This window comes from Salmo salar, chromosome ssa02 (assembly GCF_905237065.1).
Source record: "Salmo salar chromosome ssa02, Ssal_v3.1, whole genome shotgun sequence".
NCBI classification, from domain to species: Eukaryota; Metazoa; Chordata; class Actinopteri; order Salmoniformes; family Salmonidae; genus Salmo; species Salmo salar.
This window is the reverse complement of record NC_059443.1, coordinates 4847065-4875000: the sequence shown is the minus strand read 5'-3', so window position 1 is coordinate 4875000 and position 27936 is coordinate 4847065. Positions and strand designations below refer to the sequence as shown.

Genomic DNA, 27936 nt, shown 5'->3' with positions numbered 1-27936 from the left:
CCCGCAGCAATAGCAGCAGTAGAGCTGGGATCAGGGCCCGCAGCAATAGAGCTGGGATCAGGGCCAGTAGGAATAGCAGCAGAGCTGGGATCAGGGCCAGCAGCGATAGCAGCAGAGCTGGGATCAGGGCCAGCAGCGATAGCAGCAGAGCTGGGATCAGGGCCTGCAGCGATAGCAGCAGAGCTGGGATCAGGGCCAGCAGCGATAGCAGCAGAGCTGGGATCAGGGCCTGCAGCGATAGCAGCAGAGCTGGGATCAGGGCCAGTAGGAATAGCAGCAGAGCTGGGATCAGGGCCAGCAGCGATAGCAGCAGAGCTGGGATCAGGGCCAGTAGGAATAGCAGCAGAGCTGGGATCAGGGCCAGTAGGAATAGCAGCAGAGCTGGGATCAGGGCCAGTAGGAATAGCAGCAGAGCTGGGATCAGGGCCTGCAGCGATAGCAGCAGAGCTGGGATCAGGGCCTGCAGCGATAGCAGCAGAGCTGGGATCAGGGCCAGCAGCGATAGCAGCAGAGCTGGGATCAGGGCCTGCAGCGATAGCAGCAGAGCTGGGATCAGGGCCAGCAGCGATAGCAGCAGAGCTGGGATCAGGGCCAGCAGCGATAGCAGCAGAGCTGGGATCAGGGCCTGCAGCGATAGCAGCAGAGCTGGGATCAGGGCCAGTAGGAATAGCAGCAGAGCTGGGATCAGGGCCAGCAGCGATAGCAGCAGAGCTGGGATCAGGGCCAGCAGCGATAGCAGCAGAGCTGGGATCAGGGCCAGTGTGAGGACTGATTGGTACAACACTGACTGGGTCTTTCCGTCTGCCTGCCTAGGACCGTTGTTTTTCAGTAAATTAAATGACAGACGGTTTTACATTATGGCTCACCCAGCACATGCAGTGTGTTCTTGCCGTTATAATGTGCACTAGGCTCCGCCCTGTTACATGGCTTTAAGTTTCTTGACAGACTAGTAGAGCAGCTCTCTGTAATGTTTCAGTGTTTCTGGTCAGTGTTGATACCTGCATGTAGAGGCACGCTCATGACTAAAGTTGTGATGAGATCATACTCAGTAGGTGTGGTGCAGAGTGTTTCAATCTGTGTGTCATTTAACACACACACACACACACACACACACACACACACACACACACACACACACACACACACACACACACACACACACACACACACACACACACACACACACACACACACACACACACACACACAACTGTAATTAGGACTATGAAGGAGCAGGATTGTTCTACATCTGTAGTGACATGACACTGAATGGAACATCCTTTCAGGAGTTTAGGGGAACTGCTATGGAGTCAGCAGCATTTCAATGAGGCTCCTGAAGAACATGGTCTCCTGATTATTCTCAAGCTATTGTGTTTGATTTGCAGGGTGATCTCCAAATTCATCAGATTCATATAGCAAATGTCCGATCTGAAGACTACTATTTGTTTATCATTTGAATTGTGTTTAGTGCCGAGGTGGAACTAAACCCTGCACCAACCAGTAGCTCTCCAGGACTGGAGCTGGACAGCCCTGAATTGATAAACCAAACAGACCAGGAAGACTGGAGCTGGACAGCCCTGAAGTGTTAAACCAAACAGACCAGGAAGACTGGAGCTGGACAGCCCTGAAGTGACCAACCAAACAGACCAGGAAGACTGGAGTTGGACAGCCCTGAAGTGTTAAACCAAACAGACCAGGAAGACTGGAGCTGGACAGCCCTGAAGTGACCAACCAAACAGACCAGGAAGACTGGAGCTGGACAGCCCTGAAGTGATAAACCAAACAGACCAGGAAGACTGGAGCTGGACAGCCCTGAAGTGATAAACCAAACAGACCAGGAAGACTGGAGCTGGACAGCCCTGAAGTGATAAACCAAACAGACCAGGAAGACTGGAGCTGGACAGCCCTGAAGTGATAAACCAAACAGACCAGGAAGACTGGAGCTGGACAGCCCTGAAGTGTTAAACCAAACAGACCAGGAAGACTGGAGCTGGACAGCCCTGAAGTGATAAACCAAACAGACCAGGAAGACTGGAGTTGGACAGCCCTGAAGTGACCAACCAAACAGACCAGGAAGACTGGAGCTGGACAGCCCTGAAGTGATAAACCAAACAGACCAGGAAGACTCTACCTCTGATAAAGATGTCATGTGACGTCAGAATACCTGTGTATATCTGACAGTAAGAAGATCTGTATCTCTGCTGGTTTTTCAGTGCTCCCAACCTGTTTACCAAAAATGTGTTGTTTTTTGTGACCTGTTCCTTGGGTAATCCTCGTCACTACACTCACCATCAGGTTCCAGTCAGTGTTGATTCTGTCAGCCAAGCCCAGGAGGAAGAGGAGGAGGTACACGCTGGAACAGAAGAACGTGCTGACAGAGACAAACATCACCCAGCCCTGTAGCAGGGGCACGGGCACGTTGGAGGAGGCCACCAGGATCCATACTAACCCTCCAAATATCTGGAAGAACAGAATAGAGAAGATTTGTTAGACAAGTCATCATACGTGAGACTGATTGATATTTGTGACATAATAAATGCTTTAAGAATAACAAGACTGTTTGGCCAGACTGTGAGATCTGATCATGACATGAATGACAGTTTATTTAAAATGCATCCTAGGCCTGACACAGGGTACGATTTCCATTTGTGAAAAGTAGCAGGCTGTTATTAAACTGAATACAGATTATTTATAGGCCTAAAAGGAGCAGGCTGTTATTGAACTGAATACAGATTATTTATAGGCCTAAAAGGAGCAGGCTGTTATTAAACTGAATACAGATTATTTATAGGCCTAAAAGGAGCAGGCTGTTATTAAACTGAATACAGATTATTTATAGGCCTAAAAGGAGCAGGCTGTTATTAAACTGAATACAGATTATTTATAGGCCTAAAAGGAGCAGGCTGTTATTAAACTGAATACAGATTATTTATAGGCCTAAAAGGAGCAGGCTGTTATTAAACTGAATACAGATTATTTATAGGCCTAAAAGGAGCAGGCTGTTATTGAACTGAATACAGATTATTTATAGGCCTAAAAGGAGCAGGCTGTTATTAAACTGAATACAGATTATTTATAGGCCTAAAAGGAGCAGGCTGTTATTAAACTGAATACAGATTATTTATAGGCCTAAAAGGAGCAGGCTGTTATTGAACTGAATACAGATTATTTATAGGCCTAAAAGGAGCAGGCTGTTATTAAACTGAATACAGATTATTTATAGGCCTAAAAGGAGCAGGCTGTTATTGAACTGAATACAGATTATTTATAGGCCTAAAAGGAGCAGGCTGTTATTGAACTGAATACAGATTATTTATAGGCCTAAAAGGAGCAGGCTGTTATTGAACTGAATACAGATTATTTATAGGCCTAAAAGGAGCAGGCTGTTATTGTACTGAATACAGATTATTTATAGGCCTAAAAGGAGCAGGCTGTTATTGAACTGAATACAGATTATTTATAGGCCTAAAAGGAGCAGGCTGTTATTGAACTGAATACAGATTATTTATAGGCCTAAAAGGAGCAGGCTGTTATTGAACTGAATACAGATTATTTATAGGCCTAAAAGGAGCAGGCTGCTATTAAACTGAATACAGATTATTTATAGGCCTAAAAGGAGCAGGCTGTTATTGAACTGAATACAGATTATTTATAGGCCTAAAAGGAGCAGGCTGTTATTGAACTGAATACAGATTATTTATAGGCCTAAAAGGAGCAGGCTGTTATTAAACTGAATACAGATTATTTATAGGCCTAAAAGGAGCAGGCTGTTATTAAACTGAATACAGATTATTTATAGGCCTAGTAGCACACTGCTATACTATTTAGCTGGAGAACAGTTGTATCTATTTTATCGTTCACTTCACAATGACAAAATGTACAGTATGCTCTGCTCCTATCACTACTACACTATCGGATTGTACAATAGGGAGTTGGTTATATGCCGTTAGTAAAACACAGCCGAAGTACAGTAATGACTGAACTCCCATTACTATGACGCTACCTGCCTGGCTACTCTGATAGCGGCATACGTAACTTCCTGTGCGATGAAAAAGCAAATCCTAAAACTCTAATAAACAAAATAAACTAAACAGGATTAAGAGACTATCGATTAGACTGCAGTTTCTCCAATTAGGCCCACTTCAAACAAGGGTGTAACCAGAATCTATCTGACCACCGATTATGTTTTTGCTTACAAAACTCGTAGTCAGAAATAGAGATGCGACACTCACAATTTCCAAGCAGATCAGAGCACCGGAGTACGTCCTCAATATTTGAAGTCCCAATGGCAAAGATATCGTCGGCTCTGGGAATGCTGTCGCCGCAGGATTCGTCGCAGGCTCCGACATCCTTCCCGTCTTGTATCTCGACAAAGGACACCAACTCAGGCAAATTCTTCTGCAGTCATGTGTCCCTAACTGGTCGAACAGGTGCACGGCTCCTCCCTTCACTTTATCCAACTCTACCCGCCCGCAGAGTGGAGGCAGTCGCAGTTACCGCAATACCACACCTCGATCTCTCTGTCGCGACTCGCTAAAGATGAATCTGCTACGAATTGAACGTGCCTGAGAAAATGAGCGAGAGGTTCTACTATAGAATCCCTTTCCAGAAAAAAAGACGATACAAACAGGCAGACTAGATGCAGTGATGCCGATTAACTTCCACAGATGTTGATAGGCCACTCTAAAGTCAATATTAGTCTACCTGCAGAGGGAGAACATTCCAAGGTGAGAGGAGTCTGAGAAAGGAGAAAGGGAAAGCGGCGCTGTGATTTATCTGCAAGCTGAAACACCTTCATGGTTTAGGTAAATAATTGCACAACTTAAAGTTGTTTACTCAATAACCATGACCCACAGAGAAGCGTCTCCAAATAGCACCACACTCCCTACGTAGTGCACTACGTTTATGGTGCCATTTGGGACGTACACATAGCCTACACCTGCAAGCCTCTGAATTGAACAGAGCAGGAGTCCTGTCTGTAACTTATCTATATTGTCAGAGAGAGTGAGAACAGTATTATGAGAGAATGATTGTTATTTTATATAGGGGCAGTAACAGGCTAGAAAAGCCCCACCAGGTTAATGTTTACCTGGAATATGTGGATAAACTCAGCTCCTGTTGACATAACCCCAAGCTGCACATGCTGTTAACAATGTTAGACAGAGTCGGTCCAATGAAGGACTCATCTATTTCACTGGCTGTACTGTATTCCTAAAGTTACTGGTGCAATGAATGTTTAGCTTTTTGGTCCTTCTCCAGGTTTCTTCCTTTCTTCTAGGGAGTTTTTCCTTGCCGCTGTGCTGCTGCTCACTACCTGTTCTGATCTGAATAAATGGACAATCAAAATGAGGTGGTTGATTTGTATGGTGTTTATTACACAAAGGGAAAGGTTTCATATCCCAAAAACAAAAGGTTTAAGTGTCAAAAGGGATACCAACTTAAAAAAAACAAAAACACATTTTCTCCCCAATGTCGATCTGGTCTCATCACTGCAACTCCCCAACGGGCTCGGGAGGCGAAGGTCAAGTCACGCGTCCTCCGAAACATGACCCGCCAAACCGAGCTTCTTATTAACACCCGCCCGCTTAACTCAGAGGTCAGTCGCACCAATGTGTCGGAGGAAACACTGTTCAACTGACTACCATGGTAAGTCTACAGGCACCCGGCCCACCACAAGGAGTCACTAGAGCGCCATGAGCCAAGTATAGCCCCCCTGGCCAAACTCTCCCCTAACCTGGACGACGCTGGGCCAATTGTGCACCGCCCGATGGGACTCCCGATCACAGCCGGTTGTGATACAGCCCGGGATCGAACCCAGGTCTGTAGTGACACCTCTAGCACTGCGATGCAGTGCCTTAGACCGCTGCGCCACTCGAGAGACCCCATGGATACCAACTTTTATCTCTCATTAATATCAATAGGCTAGGTTACATCAATGCCATTTGTCTAGTTACTATAAGGCTACATGTTTATCTATAGGTTAAAGTACTACTGGTTTCTGTCTTAGTATAAAGGTCTAATGTCCACATCAACAACCTTCGACCGACTTGATGACATCACGGCACGGCGGCGAGACCTCTCCTGCTCTTCTTGAACTCGCACACGTAGTACATGGTGATGTCACACTCCACCTGGTTCCAGGTACCTGTGGGTGATTACAATCAGGAGGACTAGTCCAAATGGAAGTGTTGATGGTGGCGTCCCCCCTTGCTCAGACGCTGCCGACGCATTCCAGGTCTCACAACACCTGGATAGGTATTTATTAAGTATCGGCTGACTACATTCATTATGTCACAGCAATCTGGTTCCAGACGGCACGGTCGATGACGTGGCACGCAACCATTGGCTGATACATGCAACGTCTGAGCAGGGGAGCACAGCCGATATCTTGACTCCGAAATGGTACTAAGTCCAAATGTATTTATTGGTTGTGTCTAAAGTGGCACCCTATACCCTAGCTTGACGCACTACGTTTGACCAGAGTAGTGTACACTATCGGGCAGAGAATAGAGTGCCATTTCAGAAGTTGCCCATTGATATCTAGAATTAGAATTAGGACTAGTCTATCGTAGTGAGTACATGTTAAAATGTCTTGCCATACCCGTGCTGACCATCTTCACACAGCTGGTGTTGGAAGGGGCCCCTGATGGCTCCTCTAGGCCCCAGGCCGTATAGTTCCTCACTGGGGTCAGGTCTGCGTAAACAGGCCCTCCCCCCTTCAGCCCAGCCTGCAGCCCGATGAAGACCTGGGTAAGGCCAGCCTGGGTGACGTAGTCTGCTATCAGGGTGTTGGTGTCTGTTGTTTTGGGCATGGCGAGCATACCGCCCCTCAGCTTACAGTTTATCAGAGCCTCTCGGTACTTTCTGGCCTCTTTCACAATCAGGTAAAATTTCTCCTCTGTTTCCTTGATGCCTAAAATGACTGAATATGACATATGAGATGTAATAAGTTGGAGTCTAAACTCCTTATTCATTCAATTCAATATAAGTAAAAACTCCTTATTCAATCCAAGTCAAAACAATATTTTTGTTGTGTTGTGGAATGCCAGTTTGATTTACGTTGTGCTACACATTGGCTGAGATTTTCTTATTTTAGTTCAATTGTTTTCTAATGATCTGACCTGAAATGATGATTTAAGCAGAATACAACGACTTACCATTTTTCACAAACTTGACTGCATTCTTCAGCTTTCTGACATTGATGTCCATCTGTCCAACTACCTTCCTGTACCTCCCGCAGTCACATGTTGTTCCTGTCAGACATGCATGTAGTCAGGTATGGCATGTGTCTTCCAATAAACATCATTCTCTTTCAGGAAATCTCTTTTTGTAACCAGCCCAGTCCAGAATGTGAAGACACGACATTGTATGATAGTGACTTGGAGGTACTATCTCCAGTGGTTTGGAAACATACAGTACCAGTCAAAAGTTTGGACAAACCTACTCATTCAAGTGTTTTTCTTTTGTTTTTACTATTTTCTACATTGTAGAAATCAAAACTATGAAATAACACATATGGAATCATGTAGTAACCAAAAAAAACTAATCAAGATAGATTTCAGATTCTTCAAAGTAGCCACCTTTTGCCTCTTTGACAGCTTTGCACACTCTTGGCATTCTCTCAACCAGCTTCACCTGGAATGCTTTTCCAACAGTTTTGAAGGAGTTCCCACATATCCAGTGGTTTGGAAACATACATGAACAAAGAACGAGGATAAATAATGAACTAGCTCACCTGCTTTCCCTTTCAGTCCAGAAGGTCCATCAACTCCTGCTTCTCCTGCGTCCCCTAGAATTAACACGTACAGTTACACTACATATAAGGGTCAGCAGCATAGTCCAGGGAGGATAGAGACCAGCCATATACATTTTGCTGAGTAGATGTCTGCTTCAGGATGAAAACTATTTGCACTGCTAAGATATCACCACTAGACAGCAGCACTTCACAGTGCTTCACTTCATAGAGCAGAGATGTGGCAGGAGGGGGATTCAACCTCTCCCTACAGTAGATGCTGCTCTACCTCCTAACTGACAGGAGGGGGATTCAACCTCTCTCTACAGTAGATGTTTTACCTCCTAACTGACAGGAGGGGGATTCAACCTCTCTCTACAGTAGATGTTTTACCTCCTAACTGAGAGGAGGGGGATTCAACCTCTCCCTACAGTAGATGCTGTCTACCTCCTAACTGAGAGGAGGGGGATTCAACCTCTCTCTACAGTAGATGCTGCTCTACCTCCTAACTGACAGGAGGGGGATTCAACCTCTCTCTACAGTAGATGTTTTACCTCTTAACTGAGAGGAGGGGGATTCAACCACTCTCTACAGTAGATGCTGCTCTACCTCCTAACTGACAGGAGGGTGATTCAACCTCTCTCTACAGTAGATGCTGCTCTACCTCCTAACTGACAGGAGGGGGATTCAACCTCTCTCTACAGTAGATGTTTTACCTCCTAACTGACACGAGGGGGGATTCAACCTCTCTCTACAGTAGATGCTGCTCTACCTCCTAACTGACAGGAGGGGGGTTCAACCTCTCTCTACAGTAGATGCTCTCTACCTCCTAACTGACAGGAGGGGGATTCAACCTCTCTCTACAGTAGATGCTGCTCTACCTCCTAACTGACAGGAGGGGGATTCAACCACTCTCTACAGTAGATGCTGTCTACCTCCTAACTGACAGGAGGGGGATTCAACCTCTCTCTACAGTAGATGCTGTCTACCTCCTAACTGACTGGAGGGGGATTCAACCTCTCTCTACAGTAGGTGTTTTACCTCCTAACTGACAGGAGGGGGATTCAACCTCTCTCTACAGTAGATGTGTCTACCTCCTAACTGACAGGAGGGGGATTCAACCTCTCTACAGTAGATGCTGCTCTACCTCCTAACTGACAGGAGGGGGATTCAACCTCTCTCTACAGTAGAGTGCTCTACCTCCTAACTGACAGGAGGGGGATTCAACCTCTCTCTACAGTAGGTGTTTTACCTCCTAACTGACAGGAGGGGGATTCACCTCTCTACAGTAGATGCTGCTCTACCTCCTAACTGACAGGAGGGGATTCAACCTCTCTCTACAGTAGATGTTTTACCTCCTAACTGACAGGAGGGGGATTCAACCTCTCTACAGTAGATGCTGCTCTACCTCCTAACTGACAGGAGGGGGATTCAACCTCTCTCTACAGTAGATGCTGCTCTACCTCCTAACTGACAGGAGGGGGATTCAACCTCTCTCTACAGTAGATGCTGCTCTACCTCCTAACTGACAGGAGGGGGGATTCAACCTCTCCTACAGTAGATGTGCTTTACCTCCTAACTGACAGGAGGGGGATTCAACCTCTCTCTACAGTAGATGCTGCTCTACCTCCTAACTGACAGGAGGGGGATTCAACCTCTCCCTACAGTAGATGCTGCTCTACCTCCTAACTGACAGGAGGGGGATTCAACCTCCCTACAGTAGATGTTTTACCTCCTAACTGACAGGAGGGGGATTCAACCTCTCCCTACAGTAGATGTTTTACCTCCTAACTGACAGGAGGGGGATTCAACCTCTCTCTACAGTAGATGCTGCTCTACCTCCTAACTGACAGGAGGGGGATTCAACCTCTCTCTACAGTAGATGTTTTACCTCCTAACTGACAGGAGGGGGATTCAACCTCTCCCTACAGTAGATGTTTTACCTCCTAACTGACTGGAGGGGGATTCAACCTCTCTCTACAGTAGATGTTTTACCTCCTAACTGAGAGGAGGGGGATTCAACCTCTCTCTACAGTAGATGCTGCTCTACCTCCTAACTAACAGGAGGGTGATTCAACCTCTCTCTACAGTAGATGCTGCTCTACCTCCTAACTGACAGGAGGGGGATTCAACCTCTCTCTACAGTAGATGTTTTACCTCTTAACTGACACGAGGGGGATTCAACCACTCTCTACAGTAGATGCTGCTCTACCTCCTAACTGACAGGAGGGGGATTCAACCTCTCTCTACAGTAGATGTTTTACCTCCTAACTGACAGGAGGGGGATTCAACCTCTCTCTACAGTAGATGCTGCTCTACCTCCTAACTGACAGGAGTGGGATTCAACCTCTCTCTACAGTAGATGTTACCTCCTAACTGACAGGAGGGGGATTCAACCTCTCTCTACAGTAGATGTTTTACCTCCTAACTGACTGGAGGGGGATTCAACCTCTCTCTACAGTAGGTGTTTTACCTCCTAACTGACAGGAGGGGGATTCAACCTCTCTCTACAGTAGATGTTTTACCTCCTAACTGACAGGAGGGGGATTCAACCTCTCTACAGTAGATGCTGCTCTACCTCCTAACTGACAGCAGGGGGATTCAACCTCTCTACAGTAGATGCTGCTCTACCTCCTAACTGACAGGAGGGGGATTCAACCTCTCTCTACAGTAGGTGTTTTACCTCCTAACTGACAGGAGGGGGATTCACCTCTCTACAGTAGATGCTGCTCTACCTCCTAACTGACAGGAGGGGGATTCAACCTCTCTCTACAGTAGATGTTTTACCTCCTAACTGACAGGAGGGGGATTCAACCTCTCTACAGTAGATGCTGCTCTACCTCCTAACTGACAGGAGGGGGATTCAACCTCTCTCTACAGTAGATGCTGCTCTACCTCCTAACTGACAGGAGGGGGATTCAACCTCTCTCTACAGTAGATGCTGCTCTACCTCCTAACTGACAGGAGGGGGATTCAACCTCTCTACAGTAGATGCTGTTTACCTCCTAACTGACAGGAGGGGGATTCAACCTCTCTCTACAGTAGATGCTGCTTTACCTCCTAACTGACAGGAGGGGGATTCAACCTCTCTCTACAGTAGGTGTTTTACCTCCTAACTGAGAGGAGGGGGATTCAACCTCTCTCTACAGTAGATGCTGCTCTACCTCCTAACTAACAGGAGGGTGATTCAACCTCTCTCTACAGTAGATGCTGCTCTACCTCCTAACTGACAGGAGGGGGATTCAACCTCTCTCTACAGTAGATGTCTTTACCTCCTAACTGACAGGAGGGGGATTCAACCTCTCTCTACAGTAGATGCTGCTCTACCTCCTAACTGACAGGAGGGTGATTCAACCTCTCTCTACAGTAGATGCTGCTCTACCTCCTAACTGACAGGAGTGGGATTCAACCTCTCTCTACAGTAGATGTTTTACCTCCTAACTGAGAGGAGGGGGATTCAACCACTCTCTACAGTAGATGCTGCTCTACCTCCTAACTGACAGGAGGGGGGTTCAACCTCTCCCTACAGTAGATGTTTTACCTCCTAACTGACAGGAGGGGGATTCAACCTCTCTCTACAGTAGATGCTGCTCTACCTCCTAACTGACAGGAGGGGGATTCAACCTCTCTCTACAGTAGATGTTTTACCTCCTAACTGACAGGAGGGGGGATTCAACCTCTCCCTACAGTAGATGCTTTTACCTCCTAACTGACAGGAGGGGGATTCAACCTCTCTCTACAGTAGATGCTGCTCTACCTCCTAACTGACAGGAGGGGGATTCAACCTCTCTCTACAGTAGATGTTTTACCTCCTAACTGACAGGAGGGGGATTCAACCTCTCCCTACAGTAGATGTTTTACCTCCTAACTGACTGGAGGGGGATTCAACCTCTCCCTACAGTAGATGTTTTACCTCCTAACTGACAGGAGGGGGATTCAACCTCTCCCTACAGTAGATGCTTTTACCTCCTAACTGACAGGAGGGGGATTCAACCTCTCCCTACAGTAGATGTTTTACCTCCTAACTGAGAGGAGGGGGATTCAACCTCTCTCTACAGTAGATGCTGCTCTACCTCCTAACTGACAGGAGGGGGATTCAACCTCTCTACAGTAGATGCTGCTCTACCTCCTAACTGACAGGATGGGGATTCAACCTCTCTCTACAGTAGATGCTGCTCTACCTCCTAACTGACAGGAGTGGGATTCAACCTCTCTCTACAGTAGATGTTTTACCTCCTAACTGACAGGAGGGGGATTCAACCTCTCTACAGTAGATGCTGCTCTACCTCCTAACTGACAGCAGGGGGATTCAACCTCTCTCTACAGTAGATGCTGCTCTACCTCCTAACTGACAGGAGGGGGATTCAACCTCTCCCTACAGTAGATGTTTTACCTCCTAACTGACAGGAGGGGGATTCAACCTCTCTCTACAGTAGATGCTGCTCTACCTCCTAACTGACAGGAGGGGGATTCAACCTCTCTACAGTAGATGTTTTACCTCCTAACTGACAGGAAGGTGAATCAACTCCTCCTACACTAGGTGCTTAACCCCCTAACTGGCAGTTTACAAATTAGGGGAAGTAAGTAGATTACCAACACAACACAGGTTGTTTTTATGACAGTTAGACTACCGGAGGGCAATAATGTGTAGGCGACACATTATTGTGTCACAAAATAGCTCAAGGATCTGAGATTTTCACTGAGATTGATTTGAAGGCTTTTCTCTTGACTTGATACAGCTTCATGAAATACCCTATATTTTCCACAGTTACCTGGAAGAATAGTACCAGCATAATGTTTTTATATAACCCAAATATGGATATTTTTAGATTATTGTTAGGCCTTAACCTACTAAGTTGAGGTCTGGATTTCTGTAGGTCTGTCAAAGCATTACAGACAGGATTGACCAGACTCTTTCTGTAGGTCTGTCAAAGCATTACAGACAGGATTGACCAGACTCTTTCTGTAGGGCTGTCAAAGCATTACAGACAGGATTGACCAGACTCTTTCTGTAGGGCTGTCAAAGCATTACAGACAGGATTGACCAGACTCTTTCTGTAGGGCTGTCAAAGCATTACAGACAGGATTGACCAGACTCTTTCTGTAGGGCTGTCAAAGCATTACAGACAGGATTGACCAGACTCTTTCTGTAGGGCTGTCAAAGCATTACAGACAGGATTGACCAGACTCTTTCTGTAGGGCTGTCAAAGCATTACAGACAGGATTGACCAGACTCTTTCTGTAGGTCTGTCAAAGCATTACAGACAGGATTGACCAGACTCTTTCTGTAGGGCTGTCAAAGCATTACAGACAGGATTGACCAGACTCTTTCTGTAGGGCTGTCAAAGCATTACAGACAGGATTGACCAGACTCTTTCTGTAGGGCTGTCGAAGCATTACAGACAGGATTGACCAGACTCTTTCTGTAGGTCTGTCAAAGCATTACAGACAGGATTGACCAGACTCTTGATGTAGGCCTGGTTAAAGACATTATCCAGAGAGGGGCTGCATTCACAAATGACATCTTTCTGTAGGTGCTGTCAAAGCATTACAGACAGGATTGACCAGGCTCTTTCTGTAGGGCTGTCAAAGCATTACAGACAGGTTGACCAGACTCTTTCTGTAGGGTCTGTCAAAGCATTACAGACAGGATTGACCAGACTCTTTCTGTAGGTATGTCAAAGCATTACACGACAGGATTGACCAGACTCTTTGAAGTAGTGCACTACTGTTGACCAGGCTCTGGTAGAAAGTAGTGCACTACTGTTGACCAGGCTCTGGTAGAAAGTAGTGCACTACTGTTGACCAGGCTCTGGTAGAAAGTAGTGCACTACTGTTGACCAGGCTCTGGTAGAAAGTAGTGCACTACTGTTGACCAGGCTCTGGTAGAAAGTAGTGCACTACTGTTGACCAGGCTCTGGTAGAAAGTAGTGCACTACTGTTGACCAGGCTCTGGTAGAAAGTAGTGCACTACTGTTGACCAGGCTCTGGTAGAAAGTAGTGCACTACTGTTGACCAGGCTCTGGTAGAAAGTAGTGCACTACTGTTGACCAGGCTCTGGTAGAAAGTAGTGCACTACTGTTGACCAGGCTCTGGTAGAAAGTAGTGCACTACTGTTGACCAGGCTCTGGTAGAAAGTAGTGCACTACTGTTGACCAGGCTCTGGTAGAAAGTAGTGCACTACTGTTGACCAGGCTCTGGTAGAAAGTAGTGCACTACTGTTGACCAGGCTCTGGTAGAAAGTAGTGCACTACTGTTGACCAGGCTCTGGTAGAAAGTAGTGCACTACTGTTGACCAGGCTCTGGTAGAAAGTAGTGCACTACTGTTGACCAGGCTCTGGTAGAAAGTAGTGCACTACTGTTGACCAGGCTCTGGTAGAAAGTAGTGCACTACTGTTGACCAGGCTCTGGTAGAAAGTAGTGCACTACTGTTGACCAGGCTCTGGTAGAAAGTAGTGCACTACTGTTGACCAGGCTCTGGTAGAAAGTAGTGCACTACTGTTGACTAGGCTCTGGTAGAAAGTAGTGTACTACTGTTGACCAGGCTCTGGTAGAAAGTAGTGCACTACTGTTGACCAGGCTCTGGTAGAAAGTAGTGCACTACTGTTGACCAGGCTCTGGTAGAAAGTAGTGCACTACTGTTGACCAGGCTCTGGTAGAAAGTAGTGCACTACTGTTGACCAGGCTCTGGTAGAAAGTAGTGCACTACTGTTGACCAGGCTCTGGTAGAAAGTAGTGCACTACTGTTGACCAGGCTCTGGTAGAAAGTAGTGCACTACTGTTGACCAGGCTCTGGTAGAAAGTAGTGCACTACTGTTGACCAGGCTCTGGTAGAAAGTAGTGCACTACTGTTGACCAGGCTCTGGTAGAAAGTAGTGCACTACTGTTGACTAGGCTCTGGTAGAAAGTAGTGCACTACTGTTGACCAGGCTCTGGTAGAAAGTAGTGCACTACTGTTGACTAGGCTCTGGTAGAAAGTAGTGCACTACTGTGGACCAGGCTCTGGTAGAAAGTAGTGCACTACTGTTGACCAGGCTCTGGTAGAAAGTAGTGCACTACTGTTGACCAGGCTCTGGTAGAAAGTAGTGCACTACTGTGGACCAGGCTCTGGTAGAAAGTAGTGCACTATATAGGGAATAGAAGGCATTTGGGATGTACAAAGGGATTCAAGGAGGACATAATGGTTTAGCTCTCAGTAAACATGTTCCTGAGTCCCTTCCAAGCTGATCACATTGACGACCGTGGAAAGTAATTCTCTACTAGCAGACCTGAGTTGAAATACTATCTGATACTAATACTAAATACTATTAACAGTACCATCACATTATTGGTCAATAACACACAAGGTCCAACAGAACTCTGACTTCTGATTTAACCCCTCAGAAAGACACACGTACACACACACACACACACACACACACACACACACACACACACACACACACACACACACACACACGCACACACGTACACACACACACACACACGTACACACACACACACACACACACATACCGTTTCTTTTGAGAGGTAGGGTGGAAGAGCTGTTGGAGCTGTTGGAGCTGTTGGGGAGCTGTTGTTGTGGGGGGGTTACGTGCCTTGCTCAAGGGCACAACGGCATCTAGGAAAATCTTTTATCTGTGCTTGATTGAGCTGGCCTGGCTAAATAGACCGATAGAATAGTCCCAACACTGTAACCCCTGTCCGTCTGATACTACAGGCAGGCCAGGCTAGAGCACTGTAACCCCTGTCCGTCTGATACTACAGGCAGGCCAGGCTAGAGCACTGTAACCCCTGTCCGTCTGATACTACAGGCAGGCCAGGCTAGAGCACTGTAACCCCTGTCCGTCTGATACTACAGGCAGGCCAGGCTAGAGCACTGTAACCCCTGTCCGTCTGATACTACAGGCAGGCCAGGCTAGAGCACTGTAACCCCTGTCCGTCTGATACTACAGGCAGGCCAGGCTAGAGCACTGTAACCCCTGTCCGTCTGATACTACAGGCAGGCCAGGCTAGAGCACTGTAACCCCTGTCCGTCTGATACTACAGGCAGGCCAGACTAGAGCACTGTAACCCCTGTCCGTCTGATACTACAGGCAGGCCAGGCTAGAGCACTGTAACACCTGTCCGTCTGATACTACAGGCAGGCCAGGCTAGAGCACTGTAACCCCTGTCCGTCTGATACTACAGGCAGGCCAGGCTAGAGCACTGTAACCCCTGTCCGTCTGATACTACAGGCAGGCCAGGCTAGAGCACTGTAACCCCTGTCCGTCTGATACTACAGGCAGGCCAGGCTAGAGCACTGTAACCCCTGCCCGTCTGATACTACACGCAGGCCAGGCTAGAGCAAATGATCAAAGAATGGAAAGATTTCAAATAGTATTTGAACCCAGGTCTGTCTAATAGATGCATCAACAACCCGAGTTGAAGGGTTCAATGGGAAGAGAGGCTGAATACATTGGATAAAAACTAAACAAGTAGCTGTTTATGTAAAACAAACTTGATGAAGGTCTCTCCCAGGTAGTTTGGGTCTGGCAGTGTGTCTCTGTGGCTACGGCCTAAATGGCACCCTATTCCCTGTATAGTGCACTATTTTTGACCAGCCCTATGGGTAGTAGTGCACTACTTTTGACCAGTCCTATGGCTGAATAGGGTGCCAGTAGAGACACGGCCTCTGTATCATTGGCCTGAGAAGCAGCCAGAACAGTTTTCTTCTCCATAAGCAGAATGTTTCTCAGTCAGTCTGATTACTAAGTGATTACCTTTGTCTCCAGCAGGACCCATCTTTCCCATCCTGCCCACCTCTCCTTTATCTCCGAGCTCCCCTGTCAAACCTGAAAGAGAGGGCAGGAGAAGACTGGTGAACTGCCAGACCAAAGAAAATTGTAAATAGGTAGAGAGTTTTTTTGGTCTGTTTCTTTACTGCTGTTTTCTTGTGGTTTTTATGGCAGTTAGGCTACTGATGGAATTTAAAGCGAGAAACTAAAGGCCAGAGAGAGAGAGAGGGGAGAGAGAGGGGGAGAGAGAAAGATGGGAGGAGAGATAGAGAAGGTGGAGGGAGAGAGAGAGAGTGAGAGAGAGAAAGAAAGGGGGAGAGAGGGGGAGAGGGTGGAGAGGGGGGGAGAGGGTGGAGAACGAGAAAGAGGGGGAGATGAAGAGGGGGTAGAGAGAGAGAGAGGGGGAGAGTGAGAGGGGGGAGAGGGTGGAGAACGAGAAAGAGGGGGAGATGAAGAGGGGGGAGAGAGAGACCCAACCAAATCATGAGAAAACAAAAAGTTAATTACTTGACACATTGGAAAAAAACAGTGCAAACTGGAATGCTATTTGGCCCTAAACAGAGAGAACACAGTGGCAGAATACTTGACCACTGTGACTGACCCAAACTTAAGGAAAGCTTTGACTATGTACAGACTCGGTGATCATAGCCTTGCTATTGAAACAGGCCGCCGTAGACAGACCTGGCTCTCAAGAGAAGACAGGCTATGTGCACACTGCCCACAAAATGAGGTGGAAACTGAGCTGCACTTCCTAACCTCCTGCCAAATGTATGACCATGTTAGAGACACATTGTTCCCTCAGAATACACAGATCCACAAAGAATTCGAAAGCAAACCCAATTTTGATAAACTCCCATATCTATTGGGTGAAATACCACAGTGTGCCTCACAGCAGCAAGATGTGTGACCTGTTGCCACAAGAAAAGGGCAACCAGTGAAGAACAAACACCATTGTAAATACAACCCATATTTATGTTTATTTATTTTCCCTTTTGTACTTTAAATATTTGCACATCATTACAACACTGTATATAGACATAATATGACATTTGAAATGTCTTTATTCTTTTGGAACTTCTATGAGTGTAATGTTTACTGTTAATTGTATTGTTAATTTCACTTTTGTTTATTATCTACTTCACTTGCTTTGGCAATGTTAACATATATTCCCGATGCCAATAAAGCCCCTTGAATTGAGAGAGACGGATTGGGAAATCTGCTTTTTATGCCGGAGCCGTTCTGCCAGGACCCAAATGAGTATTTCCTCAGGAAATATTCAGCTGCAAATGGACAGTAGTTGAAATAATAACTGATGCAGGACTCTCTTCCCAAAAGCCTGTACCACACATTATCCATCTAGCATCAGGCAATATTGTTTTTCACAATGTAATTCAGCCATGTCCATTTTGGTTCAATTGGAATTGTTTTGTATCTTCACAGATTGTGTAAAGCGTTTTTTTTTCTCCAGGTTGTGAGATCTCATGGTGTTTTTCCAAATTAGGCCTACTGTTGGGTTTTGTTCAGCCTAGCATATTGTAGCGACCCGCACAGACAGTTGTGGGTTATGTGTTAGGCTATTAGTGGGTTGTGTCGTACTTACCAGTGTTCGCGGGGTCATGCCAATCAACCTGCTATCTGCCAATCACGGGAATGCCTGGAATGTTCGGATACCGGGCAGCCTGGTGGTTGGCGGAGTGGCGTGAAGGGGGGTTGGGCAGGGGGATGGAGCATTGGAAGTTAAAACCGGGTTTAGCCATTGTTCTCTCTCTTACGTCTGGGCTTCACAAGAGAAGGTCACGGTTCGTTTGTAGTGTACCTTTCATTTATTTGGCGTGGGCTACGGCCAAACAGTAGCCTGTGTTAAGTTGTGTTAATAAACCGTCCATTCGTTAACTCCATCCTCTGTCTGGACAATTGTTCCTTCATGATCTAGTCAGGTCATTACAATATGTACAGCTCAAGTATTTTAGTCATCATAATTTTTCAGGGCAATAATTTCAGCATAATTTCAGCTGCCTGCATTTTTTTTAAGGAAAGATCCTAACACACGGAAACATTTCTCAACATGGAACATCATCATTATGGTGTCTGCTTTCATATTCTAGCAGGTGGGACATTTAAAATGACAGGCTGAACGTGAAGAGATTGTTTGATTTAGTCAGTAACAGTCTTTATAAAAGTGGATGCTGATTGGACGAGCAGCGTTCCAAGCCGTGTTGTATCGGCGGTCAGACACCGTTATGCCTGATAACTCTTCCACCTCCGTAAGACTGGCATGGTCGTGTTGCTGTCCGAATCATCTCTTGTATTTATCCCAACTCGCACATGATTTCCCCTTGCTTCCAGCCTAGCATTTAGTTTGGTACAGCGGGGGATAATATAAGCCTCGCTGTCTGCCTGTCAGGCCTCGGAAACATTGTTCAACTTTTGAGTTTAGATCTCTGTAGTAGCATACAGTGAACGGTGCCCAGACGAGACTCGACAACTTTTTCTGAGCCAGTCGATATCACCCATCAACGTCATTATCGTGGACATATCCAAGTAAATGCCAATAGAAAAACAAGCTCAAACAAACGGAAATGCAGTTTGTGTACTGTCATTCAAGGTTCAATGTTTTGACGTGACTGAGTTAGCTGAAGTTGGCTAGCTGTCTAGCAAGTGACAAGAACTTTATAGCCTGCATAGCAACCATTTTATTTACAACGGATGACCAGGCCTTTTGCATAGCAACTATGCAAAAATCATTTACAACTGACATGACCAAAATAACTAACAACCAGATTATTGACTTATCCAAATAACGTTTTTAATGAAAATATGTAACCATTGTTATTTTAAATATGTTGGTAAGAGTTTTATAAAAGCAATAAGGCACACAAGGTAGTGGTTTATCGCATCGAGCCGAACAATACCATTTACCTGCTGTGACAGTAGTCATTATATAGCACTGCCTCTTGCACCTTATTGCTTAATTATCCACTACTTATACAGGTCTGATTATTGACATTTTCTCACTGATATTGCCCGTTTAACTGGTCAAAAGTACTGTATTATTTAAGGAAAATATGGTGCCATTTGTGATGCATTTTAGTTTAGTGACCCTTTCATGCAATGTAAAATTAAAGGCAATTACCCTTTGGCTTCAGTCAATCTTAGCTTAGTCAACGACAGTAGTATGTGTAGTGGATGTTTTAAACTCACTTTGATGGTTAGTAACCCTCTTTAAGCCCCATTTAGATATGAAAGTAACTCTAACATCTCTTAGTAAATTACCTGTAAAGGAAACTTTGATCAAGCTGTGTATTTACTGGAATGTCATGTAATGGATTTATAAAGCATTACGTTATGGTGAACATACATCATATCCAACCTAACAACAAACATACAGGAAACCAACATTGTTAGTTTTGTTATACACTGTGGGTGAAGTTGAAAAAACAAGTCAACAAGTTTTATTTGTTCTTTCTTTTTTTGGAAATGACTCCAACGGTCCTGGCTGGCATTTGTCTCTGTCTGTTGGTCCGATTATAGAGGTGTGTGTTTGTGAAAGAGGCCAACCAGCCAGAAGTTAAGTTAGCACCTGGCCCTGCCTCCCTGCCTCCTACTTCCACCTCCCACAGAACATATATGGTGCTCTCGCCGACCGCTGGCCGCCATCCTGCAGCAGCAGCAATTAACACGTCTGCTCTGATGTGACTTCCTTCAAGGAAAAGCAGAGAGTCAGGCTCAGGGAGGCTGGCTGGTCTGGCCCAGGCTACTCCACTGTAACTCAGCTCACTGCCGGTGCCAATTAGACCTCACTCACGTCAGAGTCAGACACATTGCTGCTCTGAATCTAGAACGACTGGGGGGATAGCTAGTCTGTTCTGCTTCTGAATCTAGAAAGACTGGGGGGATAGCTAGTCTGTTCTGCTTCTGAATCTAGAAAGACTGGGGGGATAGCTAGTCTGTTCTGCTTTTGAGTCTAGAGTATTGAGTGCTTATATAGGCATTTACCTTCAACTGAGGGGGTTTACATACCTTTATCTCTGGGGACTGACTGCGTGGGCAGGGTGGAAACATATTTTATAAATAGTAAAGTACAGATACCCTCAAAACTACATAAGTAATACTTTAAAGTATTTTTACTTAAGTACTATACACCACTACGCGTGGGAATATACAAAACACCTCAGCTCACTTAGATGTTAACAAACTCTGTTTAGATACTCTGTTTAAAACCATCAAGACAACAATTTAAAAACAATTAAAAAAGGATCAGTAGAACTTTCCGGAGAGTTGAATCAACTCTCTGGCTTTTATACCACTTCCTTTTAATTCCTCAATGATTCATGTATTTTAATATTAAACCAATAAAAAATATATAAGGAGGAACCTAGTAGTCCTGGTGGGCCGGTCTTTCCCAGCCGTCCCTGGTCTCCCTGGTCTCCTCCTTCACCCAGGTCTCCTGTTAGGAGAGGAAGAAAAGTTCAGAGGAGATTCAGCAACTCTTGGAGGCCAATGGAAGTAAATAAAAACGCTTCTTTATTGTTGCACGTAAAACCAATGTGTTTCGGCTTTTGGCCTTCAGAGTTTTTTTTTTACATAAATAAAATAAACTTTGATGCTTTTATACATTTCAAAATGGCCTCCTATGAACTCAGAGCCCAATCACAATGAGGGGAAGAAAAAGCATATAACCCATTTTATGACAATGCAATAAATATGTCAAGCAAACTACAGAGAGAAGAGACCGACAGTAGAGACAGAGGTTTGTTCAGTGGACTGAAAGGGTCTCATTTGACCTGAGAAAACCTGACTCAGTAGTGCCTTGGCTTTTCTGTGCCTGGTTTACAGGTTCACTGACTTCAAGACAAAACGTAGCCGTTCTTTCTCAGTCCATATAGACAGTACTGTTTGGGATGGGTCTTATCTAAATAAACTCCTCTATTGTGGAGCAGCTGTTTCAATACAGACAGTCAGCCAGACAGTCATAGTGGCCACTTCTCTGGCGCTAGCAATAGCACGCAAAACAAAGTGAAACATTTCCTTGTGTATAAATTACTCATGACATACAGTAAATACTCCTCCTAAAATCCCCAAATAAGTATTACCTCTACTGTCTAAGGGTGTTAGTTCTAGTCCAACATACAGAGCCAACACCGTGTTAATACTGCACAACACTACAACAGTAGCAGCCTCCCATACCAGCCATGTCTTAAGGCTGTTGCCCCAATAAAGGAGATGGAAGTGACTGTACTGTTTCAACACATGGCTATTGTTTAATACCAGCAGGGTTTCTGTAGGAAACAAGCTACTGTTGTAGTAAAACAAATAACACATTGTTTACTTGTAACATCATGGTTTCTGTAGGAAACAAGCTACTGTTGTAGTAAAACAACAGCAACCGAGGCATGCTATCTCCATTAACCAGGCTGTATCACAACCAGCCGTGATTGGGAGTCCCATACCAGGCTGTATCACAACCAGCCGTGATTGGGAGTCCCATACCAGGCTGTATCACAACCAGCCGTGATTGGGAGTCCCATACCAGGCTGTATCACAACCAGCCGTGATTGGGAGTCCCATACCAGGCTGTATCACAACCAGCCGTGATTGGGAGTCCCATAGGGCGGCGCACAATTGGCCCAGCGTCGTCCGGGTTTGGCCGGGGTAGGCCGTCATTGTAAATAAGAATGTGTTCTTAACTGACTTGCCTAGTTAAATAAAGGTTAAATAAAACATTTAAAAATAAAAATTAACCACCTGGTTTAACATGGTGCAGACAGATCATGCTATCTCCATTAACCACCTGGTTTAACATGGTGCAGACAGATCACGCTATCTCCATTAACCACCTGGTTTAACATGGTGCAGACAGATCACGCTATCTCCATTAACCGCCTGGTTTAACATGGTGCAGACAGATCACGCTATCTCCATTAACCGCCTGGTTTAACATGGTGCAGACAGATCACGCTATCTCCATTAACCGCCTGGTTTAACATGGTGCAGACAGATCATGCTATCTCCATTAACCGCCTGGTTTAACATGGTGCAGACAGACTTTAGATCATCATTTGTTTGCTTTAAATTTAAAATGATTTGAATTTGCATAACATATCAATTAAATGGCAAATGGCAATATCTATGATGAGGTTTACAAGATGTTTTTCGAACCCTGACTATTCCCAAGCTCTTACATAACATCAGACAGATTACTGTACTGTAGAGAAACACCAGATAGTTCTAAAATCCTTTAGAAAGCCTGCAGATGGAAGATTGAAAACATCACCTTTAGATCCTGGTAGAATAGTGTTGGAACAGACTTCGACCGCATTAAGAGAATCAAAGATAGTTGAAAGAACAGAGAGCACCAGTAGCCTCCTGCTGAAGTAGTGATGTTTCATGTCCTTTAGTTTGAGGATTCAATACAGCACAAGGACCATACAGTATGTTTTAGACGCAGAGCTGGGTTCTATCTTTGTTTACCAAACGTTATCACTTCACTGTCATGCTGTCAGACAACATTATCCAGGCTAGGTAATTAGCCAGGGTAGGTAGGGGACACATGTTTTCTCACTCTTGTATCTGGAATTTGAGTGAACAAATTAGTGACTATCTTTGCAATGTTGTATTTGCCCCAGGATTATGTTATATCAATGTATTATTACTACTGTTATTGATTTGTAAGTCGCTCTGGATAAGAGCGTCTGCTAAATGACTTAAATGTAACTGTAAATGTTAAATGATTGTGTTTTAGTTTATGTAGTGTCCATTAGGAGTGTCTCTGACAGTATATAGTTTATGTAGTGTCTCTGAAAGTATATAGTTTATGTAGTGTCTCTGACAATATATGGTTTATGTAGTGTCCATTAGGAGTGTCTCTGACAGTATGTAGTCTATGTAGTGTCCATTAGGAGTGTCTCTGACAGTATATAGCTTATGTAGTGTCCATTAGTGTCTCTGACAGTATATAGTTTATGTAGTGTCTCTGACAGTATGTAGTCTATGTAGTGTCCATTAGGAGTGTCTCTGACAGTATGTAGTCTATGTAGTGTCCATTAGGAGTGTCTCTGACAGTATATAGTTTATGTAGTGTCCATTAGGAGTGTCTCTGACAGTATGTAGTCTATGTAGTGTCCATTAGGAGTGTCTCTGACAGTATATAGTTTATGTAGTGTCTCTGACAGTATATAGTCTATGTAGTGTCCATTAGGAGTGTCTTTGACAGTATGTAGTTTATGTAGTGTCTCTGACAGTATATAGTTTATGTAGTGTCCATTAGGAGTGTCTCTGACAGTATATAGTTGATGTAGTGTCTCTGACAGTATATAGTTTATGTAGTGTCTCTGACAGTATATAGTTTATGTAGTGTCTTTGACAGTATGTAGTCTATGTAGTGTCCATTAGGAGTGTCTCTGACAGTATGTAGTCTATGTAGTGTCCATTAGGAGTGTCTCTGACAGTATATAGTTTATGTAGTGTCCATTAGGAGTGTCTCTGACATTGTATAGTTTATGTAGTGTCTCTGACAGTATATAGTTTATGTAGTGTCTTTGACAGTATGTAGTCTATGTAGTGTCCATTAGGAGTGTCTGACAGTATATAGTTTATGTAGTGTCTCTGACAGTATATAGTTTATGTAGTGTCTTTGACAGTATGTAGTCTATGTAGTGTCCATTAGGGGTGTCTCTGACAGTATATCGTTTATGTAGTGTCCATTATGAGTGTCTCTGACAGTATATAGTTTATGTAGTGTCCATTAGGAGTGTCTCTGACAGTATATAGTTTATGTAGTGTCTCTGACAGTATATAGTTTATGTAGTGTCCATTAGGAGTGTCTCTGACAGTATGTAGTTTATGTAGTGTCTCTGACAGTATATAGTTTATGTAGTGTCTCTGACAGTATGTAGTTTATGTAGTGTCTCTGACAGTATGTAGTTTATGTAGTGTCTCTGACAGTATATAGTTTATGTAGTGTCTCTGACAGTATGTCGTTTATGTAGTGTCCATTGGGAGTGTCTCTGACAGTATATAGTTTATGTAGTGTCTCTGACAGTATATAGTTTATGTAGTGTCTCTGACAGTATATAGTTTATGTAGTGTCTCTGACAGTATGTAGTTTATGTAGTGTCCATTAGGAGTGTCTCTGACAGTATATAGTTTATGTAGTGTCCATTAGGAGTGTCTCTGACAGTATGTAATCTATGTAGTGTCCATTAGGAGTGTCTCTGACAGTATATAGTTTATGTAGTGTCCATTAGGAGTGTCTCTGACAGTATATAGTTTATGTAGTGTCTCTGACATTATATAGTTTATGTAGTGTCTCTGACAGTATATAGTTTATGTAGTGTCTTTGACAGTATGTAGTCTATGTAGTGTCCATTAGGAGTGTCTCTGACAGTATGTAGTCTATGTAGTGTCCATTAGGAGTGTCTCTGACAGTATATAGTCTATGTAGTGTCCATTAGGAGTGTCTCTGACAGTATGTAGTTTATGTAGTGTCCATTAGGAGTGTCTCTGACAGTATATAGTTTATGTAGTGTCCATTAGGAGTGTCTCTGACAGTATGTAGTCTATGTAGTGTCTCTGACATTATATAGTTTATGTAGTGTCCATTGGGAGTGTCTCTGACAGTATATAGTTTATGTAGTGTCCATTAGGAGTGTCTCTGACAGTATGTAGTCTATGTAGTGTCTCTGACAGTACATAGTTTATGTAGTGTCCATTGGGAGTGTCTCTGACAGTGTATAGTTTATGTAGTGTCCATTAGGAGTGTCTCTGACAGTATATAGTTTATGTAATGTCTCTGACAGTTTATAGTTCATGTAGTGTCCATTAGGAGTGTCTCTGACAGTATTTAGTTTATGTAGTGTCCATTAGGAGTGTCTCTGACAGTATATAGTTTATGTAGTGTCCATTAGGAGTGTCTCTGACAGTATATAGTTTATGTAGTGTCCATTAGGAGTGTCTCTGACAGTAAATAGTTTATGTAGTGTCTCTGACAGTATATAGTTTATGTAGTGTCTTTGACAGTATATAGTTTATGTAGTGTCCATTGTGAGTGTCTCTGACAGTATATAGTTTATGTAGTGTCCATTAGGAGTGTCTCTGACAGTATATAGTTTATGTAATGTCCATTAGGAGTGTCTCTGACAGTATATACTTTATGTAGTGTCCATTAGGAGTGTCTCTGACAGTATGTAGTTTATGTAGTGTCCATTAGGAGTGTCTCTGACAGTATGTAGTCTATGTAGTGTCTCTGACAGTATATAGTTTATGTAGAGTCTCTGACAGTATATCCTTTATGTAGTGTCTCTGACAGTATATAGTTTATGTAGTGTCCATTAGGAGTGTCTCTGACAGTATGTAGTCTATGTTGTGTCTTTGACAGTATATAGTTTATGTAGTGTCCATTGTGAGTGTCTCTGACAGTGTATAGTTTATGTAGTGTCCATTAGGAGTGTCTCTGACAGTATATAGTTTATGTAATGTCCATTAGGAGTGTCTCTGACAGTATATACTTTATGTAGTGTCCATTAGGAGTGTCTCTGACAGTATATAGTTTATGTAGTGTCCATTAGGAGTGTATCTGACTGTATGAAGTTTATGTAGTGTCTCTGACAGTATATAGTTTATGTAGTGTCTCTGACAGTATATTGTTTATGTAGTGTCTCTGGCAGTATATAGTTTATGTAGTGTCCATTAGGAGTGTCTCTGACAGTATGTAGTTTATGTAGTGTACATTAGGAGTGTCTCTGACAGTATGTAGTTTATGTAGTGTCTCTGACAGTATATAGTTTATGTAGTGTCTCTGACAGTATGTAGTTTATGTAGAGTCTCTGACAGTATATCGTTTATGTAGTGTCTCTGACAGTATATAGTTTATGTAGTGTCTCTGACAGTATGTAGTCTATGTAGTGTCTTTGACAATATATAGTGTATGTAGTGTCTTTGAGAGTATGTAGTCTATGTAGTGTCCATTAGGAGTGTCTCTGACAGTATATAGTTTATGTAGTGTCCATTAGGAGTGTCTCTGACAGTACATAGTTTATGTAGTGTCCATTGGGAGTGTCTCTGACAGTGTATAGTTTATGTAGTGTCCATTAGGAGTGTCTCTGACAGTATATAGTTTATGTAATGTCTCTGACAGTTTATAGTTTATGTAGTGTCCATTAGGAGTGTCTCTGACAGTATTTAGTTTATGTAGTGTCCATTAGGAGTGTCTCTGACAGTATATAGTTTATGTAGTGTCCATTAGGAGTGTCTCTGACAGTATATAGTTTATGTAGTGTCCATTAGGAGTGTCTCTGACAGTAAATAGTTTATGTAGTGTCTCTGACAGTATATAGTTTATGTAGTGTCTCTGACAGTATATAGTTTATGTAGTGTCTCTGACAGTATGTAGTTTTTGTAGTGTCTCTGACAGTATATAGTCTATGTAGTGTCTCTGACAGTATATAGTTTATGTAGTGTCCATTAGGACTGTCTCTGACAGTATATAGTTTATGTAGTGTCCATTAGGAGTGTCTCTGACAGTATATAGTTTATGTAGTGTCTCTGACAGTATATAGTTTATGTAGTGTCTCTGACAGTATATAGTTTATGTAGTGTCCATTGGGAGTGTCTCTGACAGTATATAGTTTACGTAGTGTCTCTGACAGTATATAGTTTATGTAGTGTCTCTGACAGTATATAGTTTATGTAGTGTCTCTGACAGTATATAGTTTATGTAGTGTCCATTGGGAGTGTCTCTGACAGTATATAGTTTACGTAGTGTCTCTGACAGTATATAGATTATGTAGTGTCTCTGACAGTATATAGTTTATGTAGTGTCTCTGACAGTATATAGTTTATGTAGTGTCTCTGACAGTATATAGTTCATGTAGTGTCTCTGACAGTATGTAGTTTATGTAGTGTCTCTGACAGTATATAGTTCATGTAGTATCCATTAGGAGTGTCTCTGACAGTATATAGTTTATGTAGTGTCTCTGACAGTATATAGTTTATGTAGTGTCTCTGACAGTATATAGTTTATGTAGTGTCTCTGATAGTATGTAGTTTTTGTAGTGTCTCTGACAGTATATAGTCTATGTAGTGTCTCTGACAGTATATAGTTTATGTAGTGTCCATTAGGAGTTTCTCTGACAGTATATAGTTTATGTAGTGTCCATTAGGAGTGTCTCTGACAGTATATAGTTTATGTAGTGTCTCTGACAGTATATAGTTTATGAAGTGTCTCTGACAGTATATAGTTTATGTAGTGTCCATTGGGAGTGTCTCTGACAGTATATAGTTTACGTAGTGTCTCTGACAGTATATAGTTTATGTAGTGTCTCTGACAGTATATAGTTTATGTAGTGTCTCTGACAGTATATAGTTTATGTAGTGTCTCTGACAGTATATAGTTTATGTAGTGTCCATTGGGAGTGTCTCTGACAGTAT

The 27936-nt window shown here is 43.7% G+C and overlaps 2 protein-coding genes across 3 annotated transcripts in view; both read right to left on the bottom strand.

Moving 5' to 3' along the window:
- LOC123727702 (protein MAL2) overlaps nucleotides 1-4777 on the bottom strand; it is a 17384-nt gene extending 12607 nt beyond the window's left edge. The window contains exons 1-2 of the mRNA XM_045696641.1: nucleotides 4233-4777; nucleotides 2290-2460 (exon numbers count right to left, since the gene is read on the bottom strand). Coding sequence (XP_045552597.1) covers nucleotides 2290-2460; nucleotides 4233-4349 — 288 coding nt within the window. The 5' untranslated portion in view covers nucleotides 4350-4777. The remainder of the gene's footprint in view (nucleotides 1-2289; nucleotides 2461-4232) is intronic.
- A 577-nt stretch (nucleotides 4778-5354) lies between these two features.
- On the bottom strand, nucleotides 5355-22964 carry LOC106592450 (collectin-10). Of its 2 annotated transcripts, none has more exons than XM_045696637.1 (7): nucleotides 22784-22964; nucleotides 20885-20956; nucleotides 16495-16566; nucleotides 7736-7789; nucleotides 7158-7253; nucleotides 6612-6922; nucleotides 5355-6145 (listed from the first exon to the last, which is right to left on the bottom strand). In XM_045696637.1, the coding sequence occupies exons 1-7, from the start codon at nucleotides 22896-22898 to the stop codon at nucleotides 6029-6031; spliced, it is 837 nt and encodes a 278-aa protein (XP_045552593.1). In that variant the 5' UTR covers nucleotides 22899-22964; the 3' UTR covers nucleotides 5355-6028. The 2 variants fall into 2 exon arrangements, with proteins under 2 accessions (XP_045552593.1, XP_045552595.1); XM_045696639.1 differs by having other exon boundaries at nucleotides 6602-6922; nucleotides 22784-22929.
- Between the last annotated feature and the right edge of the window lie 4972 nt (nucleotides 22965-27936).

Bases quoted from the DNA above. Each gene is read 5' to 3' on its own strand.
- LOC106592450 (XM_045696637.1), bottom strand. From the start codon at position 22,898: ATGAAACATCACTACTTCAGCAGGAGGCTACTGGTGCTCTCTGTTCTT. The intron at 16,567-20,884 runs GTTCCTCCTTAT...CCTCTCTTTCAG, and splicing joins CGGCCCACCAGGACTACTAG to GTTTGACAGGGGAGCTCGGA. The intron at 7,254-7,735 runs GTGAGCTAGTTC...CATGTCTGACAG, and splicing joins TGGACTGAAAGGGAAAGCAG to GAACAACATGTGACTGCGGG.